General features: G+C 41.6%; 1 protein-coding gene and 1 long non-coding RNA gene across 4 annotated transcripts in view; both read right to left on the bottom strand.

Annotated features, from left to right (window-relative positions):
• Positions 1–8,499, bottom strand: part of LOC136420653 (uncharacterized) — a 541,092-nt gene that overhangs the window by 32,380 nt on the left and 500,213 nt on the right. The window lies entirely within an intron of this gene.
• LOC136420968 (uncharacterized) lies at positions 4,878–8,261 on the bottom strand. Its single transcript, XM_066408110.1, has 4 exons — positions 7,763–8,261; positions 6,996–7,325; positions 6,254–6,631; positions 4,878–5,997 (listed from the first exon to the last, which is right to left on the bottom strand). Exons 1-4 carry the CDS (start codon positions 8,259–8,261, stop codon positions 5,186–5,188), a joined length of 2,019 nt encoding a protein of 672 aa, XP_066264207.1. The 3' UTR covers positions 4,878–5,185.

Raw genomic sequence — 8,499 nt, 5'->3', positions numbered from 1 at the left:
AGCCCTGGCCTGAATGGCATTCCTTCAGAATTCTTTAAATTATTCTGGCCTATGATAGGAGACCTAGTTTATGATTCTATCCAGGAAACCTTAAGGGAAGGGAAAATGTCTATATCACAAAGAAGAGCTGTACTTAGGCTTATACACAAGAAAAAGGAACGCCACCACCTGGACAATTGGAGACCAATCAGCCTTCTTAACACTGATTACAAAATATTTGCATTTGTGTTTGCGAATAGACTGAAGAAAGTTCTACACAAGTTAGTTAACAATGACCAGACTGCATATATCAAGGGTAGATTCATTGGGCAAAATGTAAGACTTATTAGTGACATCATTGAATATGCTGAAACTCAAAACATCCCTGGAGCAGTAATTTTCCTAGATTTTACTAAAGCTTTTGATTCTCTGAATAGACAATTCATGTGGAAAGTGTTACAAAAATTTAATTTTGGTCCTTTCTTTATCCATGCAATGAAATGTATGTACTATGACATCAGCAGCACCATCTGTAATAAAGGATGGTTGTCTGACTTTTTCCCGCTAAAAAGAGGTATACGACAGGGCTGCCCCATATCCGCTCTCCTGTTTATACTTACTGTTGAAATTATGGCTGTAAAAATAAGACACGCTCAAGACATAGAGGGAATAAAAGTCAAATGTAACCCAGCTAACGAGGTAGAAATTAAAATCTCTCAAGTAGCAGATGACACCACACTTCTGATATCAGATGATGCATCTATGGAAAATGCATTTAGACATATACAAGAGTTTTGTAATGTATCAAGCCTGAAACTAAATATGAGTAAATGTGAAGGATTATGGATAGGCACATACATGGCCAGACAAGACAAACCTTTAGGTATTTCCTGGCCCAAAACCCCTATAAAATCCCTAGGAATATACTTTTCTAACCGTAAATTACAGCAAGAGTGTGAACTCTTAAATTGGGAAAAAAAGATTGAGCGACTAAAAAATACACTTCAAATTTGGAAATGTAGAAACCTCACTCTGTATGGTAAAGTTACGGTATTAAAATTCCTAGCCCTTTCACAGATAATCTATAACATGTCAATGATTCTCACCCCTACTTGGGTGATACAGACTGTAAAGAAAGAAATGTTTGCATTTCTATGGAATGGAAAAAAAGATAAGATTAAAAGACAGGTTGTAAGCCAACCCATTGAACTGGGGGGATTAGGCCTGACAAATCTTGAATACCAAAAGCAATCCCTACTTGCATCTTGGGTACAAAGACTGGACAAAAACTGTTTAACTTTGGAAGAAAATGCTAGATGGAAAGCACTGCCCCTTCTGTACTTAAATTCTTTTGGTCCCAATAACCTTATACTACACATGAACTTTGAAAATGAAAACAATGGCCCAAACCTCAACAATATTCCCACTTTTTACAAACAAGTTATACTATCCCACCACAGAACTGATAAAGCGGGCGGTTTTAAGGCCCTCAACATAGAAGAACAAGTAATATGGTGCAATGAAAATGTGAGATCCCAGGGTAAAACTATCTTCTTTCCCCAGTGGATCAGAGAAGGAATTATTTATGTGAAAGATTTATTCCCTAGGGGACAATTCATTTCTATTAATAACTATCCAACCCTTTGTAACAGACCCAGTACTCTTATTGAGCACATTAGTCTGTTTCAAGCCATACCCAGCTCTTGGAAAACTGTTGTTAAAAATGCTCTAGACTCAGATGACAGCCCAATGCATCTTGTTATCCAGACCCCACATCTGCTTGAACCTACAACAAAATTGAAAATCCAGACAAAATCCTGCAAAGCCCTTTACACTGCACTCATTCAGAAACATGCAGTGGTACCATGCTGCCAGCAGAAATGGCAGGCACTTTTCGGTTCTGACTCTTTTGAGTGGAAGAAGATTTGGAAGATGTTAGGCCCAACTTCATGTAAAGAAACACAAATAGCAGTATTCAATTACAAATTACTTCAGCAAATTCTACCATGTGGTGAGAAACTAAACAAATGGAAAATACAAGATGAAGATGGGCAAGTTTTTAGTCCTATATGTAAATTATGTGACATTGGAGATATTGAAAATTATAAGCATATGTTTTTGGATTGTAAAAGGCTAAAAGACTTCTGGAACTCAGTTCACACTTATGTACCCTTCTGTCCCAGTAACCCTAACATTGATTTTCAAGAAGTGATCCTTGGAAAAGTAACTCAGCCACTAACAATACATGATCTGAAAAGAAGACTTCAAACAATAACTATAGCTAAGTGGGTGATTTTTAAAACATGGGTTTTTCTGAGGAAGAACCCACAGGCCAGTTCAAGGCAAAAAGATCTGGTCAGTATTTTCAACTGGGAAATAAAAAACAGATTAACCAGTATAAATGCACTTTAGCACTTCTTGAAAACCAACCTGCTGTATGATATTATCTTTTACTTACTATCTTAAGTTTTGTCTTGTAGGTAATGATGTAACAATGTTTTTTTCTGATTCACATATTTGTCACATGTAGTCAGTCGTGTAATATTATCTTTGATTACTGTTTTAAGCTACTCTTTTGCATGTAATGATGTTAGGAATCTTATGTTATGTGCTACTTATCACAGGTAGTTTGTTTCTGTTAAAAAATGTTGTGTCACTTCTGTTAAGTTGCTTTCAAGTGATGTTCCAACTTTATAATGATGTAGTGATTTCAACTTAAGTTTGATGTAAAAACTTCATTGTAAAAATCGGTGGTGGTGAATAAAGTTAAAAAAAAAAAAAAAAAAAAAAAAACTTCAATAAGTGGTCTTCACTAATGGTCTTATTTCAGTACACTTCTTTTTACAACTTTTCAACAAAATTGGATAAAACTTTTAACTTTGCATCTAATCAGGTTGAAGCAAGGAATAGCTTTGACAATGAATTTCCTCCTTTATCAGTTTATGTCACTATCCCATGAATGTGTAATTGGTGGAATGCCAAATAATTGCCACAAAGATTTTTCTAAATTAGGCGTTTCACACTACAACCCCTAACTGGGGCCAACTGGTAGCTTCACACTCAACAAGTAAAGAAATACATTAGATAATACTTTGTGAACCTGGTAAGACCAGAGTGCCTTCAGCTTGCCTCCACAACAGACTCTACATATATGCCTATATACAACCTGGACTTACATGTACATGTAAGTCAGAACTATGATAAGAGCCAAGGTCACTTACATGCCTGTCAGACGATGCAGGTAGCAGAGGTTTGTGTCTTAGACCAGTTAACATCCCATGTACACATCTTCAATGTTCAGACTCCTCCTCAAGAACATCAAACACATTATAAGTTTGCAGACAATTTGACTGCATTAAAAGCTTCATTGAAAGTTCAATGCTTTCCCAAATTGCCCCTTCTGCTGTCATGAGCAAAAACTGACTACCGGTATTTATACATTTTGTACAATGGTGGATTGATGTTACTAAATCACATTGTTCTTTAGTCTGGTAGGGTCATGCATTATCAAAATATGAGATTGAGTATATGGTAGAGAAATTATATGCCCACTTGCCAAAAATCTGCCTGGTCACATCATTACTAGGTATAGTGGGAGTTTTCAAAGCTAGAAAAAGTATTTGAGGCCCCCATGCAGAATCAACATGAACTACACCTGCAACAAGTTGGGAAAGTCCTTTTGACACCTGTTGTTATCGGAAAATCACAACTTTTACAAGTGGGGCGAAAACTACAGTGCACTCTAAACAGTTGTAAAGAACTTGGAATGTTCCAAACCCCAAACTCTAAAATATCTATCTAGCCTGGATGCCAGACCCCCAAACTCTAAAATATCTATCTAGCCTGGATGCCAGACCCCCAAACTCTAAAATATCTATCTAGCCTGGATGCCAGACCTCCAAACTCAAAAATATCTATCATGTTAGATATTTTAGAGTTTGGAGGTCTGGCATCCAGGCTAGGGATCATCCGTATACAAAGAAAGCCCAAGGAGGTCAGATTTTAACCTCCTAAAGCTTGGAAAGACCAGGTATTACTAGTACTGGAAAGGGTGCAGAACCAAGCTGCCAGATTATGCCCAATTACGACAGGGATGCTAGGGTCACCAAAATGAAAACAGATCTAGATCTACAGCTGATGTCACTTGAAGACAGAAATGTCCTACAGAACACTTGCAAGTAGCGGCCGTCGACCGAATGTTGTCGGGTTCTCAACTATTGAATCCCCGTAAACATTCGGTCGGCGACCGCCCACATTTTAAACTTTTCACTCTTCTAGCTGCATTCACATGTAGAACTTTTCAACATCTAGACGCCTAGAAGAACCTAAATGTACTGTAAAATGTTTCGGTTGAGAGGGATAGGCCCATTTGTTGTTTAAAAACATGTTATTGTGGAAACAAAATGTGGAAAACACAAACCTTTTCTGAAGTCCGCCATCTTGAAATTCCCGCAAAGTGATAGCCACGAACCAGACTCTTGGGAGGGTCTTTTTAATTATGTCATTTTGCTTCTTTTTTTCTGATTAAGAACTGTTTACTAATCTTTGGTTGTGCTGTGATTCGTAGATAGCTACTGTTATTGGAAACGTATGCCACCAGAACACCGCAACAATCAGAAAATTGAGTGACACTCAGACAAAATGAAACCCTTAAGGCGCCTGCTCCCAAGGCTAGCTAAACTTTAAATCACGTGTCACAAGGTTGATCAAACTGATTAAACCGACTCCTTGGGTAAACTTACTGTGGGAAAAGAATGACAAGAAAACTGCACAATGCTGCCAGATATAGATGAACAACTTTATTTTGTTTTTAAAAACTTTTTATTCATTTCTAAACATCCATACAACAAATATTTGAACTTCAGGAGCACAAATAATGCTGAAAAAAACTGACCACTGACTGATGTACATGATGGGTTAGACAAGGTTTAAGGCACAATTGCCGTTTTTTCATTGATATGGCATGGAATGTTGGTTTGTTCTGTACCTCCGATGCAAAAAAAGTATAATAGACCATTTCTGACCACGAAAGAAATATTTCTCTATACATTAAAACGAGGGCATGTTAAATGTCCACGCATAGTTAACCGTTGAACATTTTGAAACAACGATAAAAGTTCAATTCAATGTCAAATATTATTAATGGAGGTAATTTGCGAACACGACTCGCCCGTTAAGTTACGCCTGCAGTGTCCACAATTGATCGCTAGTCGGCGCTATAGCACCGGGCCGTTGTCTCCAGAACCTGCGGCGCCTCCTCCAATGCCACCCGACAAATATCGTCTATCACCCACCGCCTGATGTACGTCGCGCGCTTCTCCTCATCCTCCAGCAAGAAGACAACAGTCTTGTGAATCTGGTTCAGTTCGTGTAGACTCAGTCCGTGCATCTCTGGCAGCTCGTAGTGAGTGTAGTCCGGCACCTTAGCCGCCAGGTTGTTGAGAATCGTGTTGTCACGGGTATGTGGGGCGGCAGCCTCCAGCTTCGACCTGAGGGAGCTGGCGTAGTCCAGAAGCTCTTTAGAATATGCTCTCTTTGGCAACAGCTCGGCCCATAGTTTGTGGATGGTGGACATCATATCCATGCACACTGGGTCAGTGAATTGTGGGGAAGGCTGCTTAGCGGTTGGAACAACCTTTCCTCCTCCCTCCGTGGTCTTGCCGTTTTCCTTATTTCTTACAAAGCCGACCAACTGGCGGAATCGGGAAGGGCGCTCACTCTCTCTTTCACCATCACCCCCTCCGTTAGTGAGGGACTTGTCTGTTGCTGTTGAAGTAGGTGAGCTTGATTTAGAACCGTTTGTCGATGAAGACGCAGATTTTATGTGTGTGCATTCTTCAAATCCGCTAGGAGACGCTGTAGGATTGTCCTGGCCACTCTTGCCGGGGTTCTCTCCCTGAACTGTCTGGGAGGCGGACTTCAGGGCGAGTTTAGGCTCCTTTTTCTCAGAGGAACTCTCCAGTCGGCCTTCAATGGCAAGTGCTTCTTCCTTTGTAACATCAGAAGCCTGTGCGTTACCTTGATAGAAAAACAACGCATACTTTAGCCTCACTACAAGCACTAGAATTGGTAAATTTTGTAAAGCCATAGAAAAAGACTTGATATCGACAAAACAATGGCACAGTTGGAATACTTTCACTGGCAAAACTAGAGAGTCCTCACGATTTATAGCTTATATAATCAGAACAGATTTAAGATTTGGCATCAATAGACGTTGGATACGTGAAGACATGAAGTACAGAAAGTACGTACAGCAACAGTGGACACTTCCTACCTTCTTTCTGTGTAGACTTAGTCGTCCCACCGCTCTTATTCCCGATGAAGCCGAACAGCTGGCGGGTCCGGCTCGGTCTTACACCTCCCTTTGCGAGGGCCTCGGCTGCTGTTGAAGTACAACTTGGTGAGGCGGACGTCGAGTCATTTGGAGATGAAGACGCAGATTTGCAGTGTGTTTTGTCTCCGATAGAGGGCGCTGCTGCAGGCTTGTACTGACCACTCTTGTCCTGGCCACTCCTGTCGGGTTTCTCTCCCTCAACTGTCTTGGAGGCGGTCTTCAGGGCGCGTTTAGGCTTCTTGTTCTCAGAGAAACTCGCTGGTCCGTCTTCACTTGCATCTGTTTCTTCATTTGTCTCCTTAGACGGCTTGTTGGTACCTTAGATGGAAACACAGCACATTTGTAGCGTCTGTTCTAGCCTCACTTCAAGCACTACCGTAGTGTGAAGTGACACATGACTCAGAACATATCAACCTGATAACTGGGGTTTTTAGTCACTGATTGTTTCCAATGTTGTACTAATGGTTGTAAAAAGGGCAGAAAGCACACATACGAAATATGAAGAAAACAAGAATGTCCTTACTGTTTTTGAATAGCGTTTCTCTCCTCGAATCGAACGCAGAACTTCGAATATCGAACTCGTCGAACTTGTCCTTCTATAAAATGCTTGTACAGACATGGTTGGGTGTCAACGGACACACATTTCGTACAGAGTACAGAAAGCACAGCACACATCTCCTACCTCCTTCATGAGCGGACGTTCCTGTCTCAGTGTTCTTCTTGGTGATGAACCCGAACAGCCTGCTGACCCGGCTCGGTCTGACGTCACCCTGTCCGGTGTTTGTGATGGTACGGCCTGTTATTGTTGAACTTGGTGAGCTGGATGTTGCACTTGGCGATGGAGACGCAGGTTTCCTGCCCGTGTTGTCCCCGCTAGCGGTCTTGTCCAGTTTCTTCGCACCAACTGCCTGACAGGTGGTCTTCTCTGTGACGTCATGCTTGTTCAGCACAGTTGAGGTCTCAGGTCGGATTTGAGGTTTCTCGTTCCCCTCAGAAAGCTTTGTTGTGGTACCTAAACAGAAAATGTCACCGCATTTGATAGCGCATGCTTCAGCGCCTTAAACTAAACCACAATCTTCAATGACGTCACGTGAATATGACGTCAGGCAAAACTCAGTCAACCACTTCGCCATTGATAGAAATATGTAGCTAAGTATGCAATCATCTACTCCTCTACTTTAAAAGCTAAGACTGATGAACCAACTACAGAAATGGACTAAGACACAGTTACAGTTGGAGAACTTTACTGAAAGTAATGATCGTTGATTTGTGACGTTACTTCCGTTTCTTTGTGGATAAGTACTTGTCATGTAACAACGACGGAGCCTTTAGAGTTGATACAAACCTGTATGAATTTGTGGTAACCTAGAGAGCAGTGCGTCCACAAACAAACAATGAAAAACAAACAAACAAACATACAGTGCGGAAAGTACAGTGGAATTCTCCTACCTTTCTTCTCAGTGGTTTTCGTTTCCACCTTCCGACCGTTCACAGCTACAGTCGCCTCTACTAAAGACACGTTCCTGTCTTGTGTTCCGTTCTTGGGCGGGTCGAAGATGTACCAAGCCCGTACCGACCCGTCTGCCTGTAGTGCTTGTGTAGGGTCCACAGTAGTAACCCCGACTGTTCTCACTTTACACTTCTTCTTCCTCTGCAGCTCTACCCTAACCTTCTTCTTATCATCCGGCACACATTCCGCAAACTCAGCAGTAAAGTCCCAGTCCCGGGTAGCCACTTTCCTCCAGGCGGTACGGCGTTTCTTCTTGTCGTACCGAATCACCAGGCGATATTTGGCCTTTTCTGCTACACTGACGGTGTGGATCCCCACACTGACTTTTGCCCCGCCCTCTCTGTTTCTACCGCCGGGTCTCAGCAACGTCAGGGTCTGAAAACACGACAGGAAGGCGGCAGCGCCCCTGTCGAAGAAACTCGGTTGACTGTCTCCCATTTTTATCAGGAGAAAATGGTTTCAAACATCGCGAATATCGCACAGACACGTAACACGGTGTGCTAGGCTTGTTGTAGGCAATGTTGTGTTTTGTTGCTGTTCTACAGCGTGGTTACAATGATGTCGTTCCAGAACGCGCTCTGACAAACGTGGACGGCACTTTTGTTCGTTGACCTTGAAATCATGTGACATCATGGACGACAATTGTGAGCTGTCATGCGTCATCCCATTGTTTGAT

This window comes from Branchiostoma lanceolatum, chromosome 15 (assembly GCF_035083965.1).
Source record: "Branchiostoma lanceolatum isolate klBraLanc5 chromosome 15, klBraLanc5.hap2, whole genome shotgun sequence".
NCBI lineage: Eukaryota > Metazoa > Chordata > Leptocardii > Amphioxiformes > Branchiostomatidae > Branchiostoma > Branchiostoma lanceolatum.
Note: the sequence above shows the minus strand (reverse complement) of the source record. Positions and strands in the feature narration are given on the sequence as shown.

Excerpts from the sequence above, each read along its gene's own strand:
- LOC136420968 (XM_066408110.1), bottom strand. The coding sequence starts at position 8,261 with ATGGGAGACAGTCAACCGAGTTTCTTCGACAGGGGCGCTGCCGCCTTC. Across the intron at positions 6,632-6,995 it reads AACGTCCGCTCATGAAGGAG|GTACCAACAAGCCGTCTAAG; the intron begins GTAGGAGATGTG and ends TTTCCATCTAAG. Across the intron at positions 5,998-6,253 it reads TAAGTCTACACAGAAAGAAG|GTAACGCACAGGCTTCTGAT; the intron begins GTAGGAAGTGTC and ends TTTTCTATCAAG.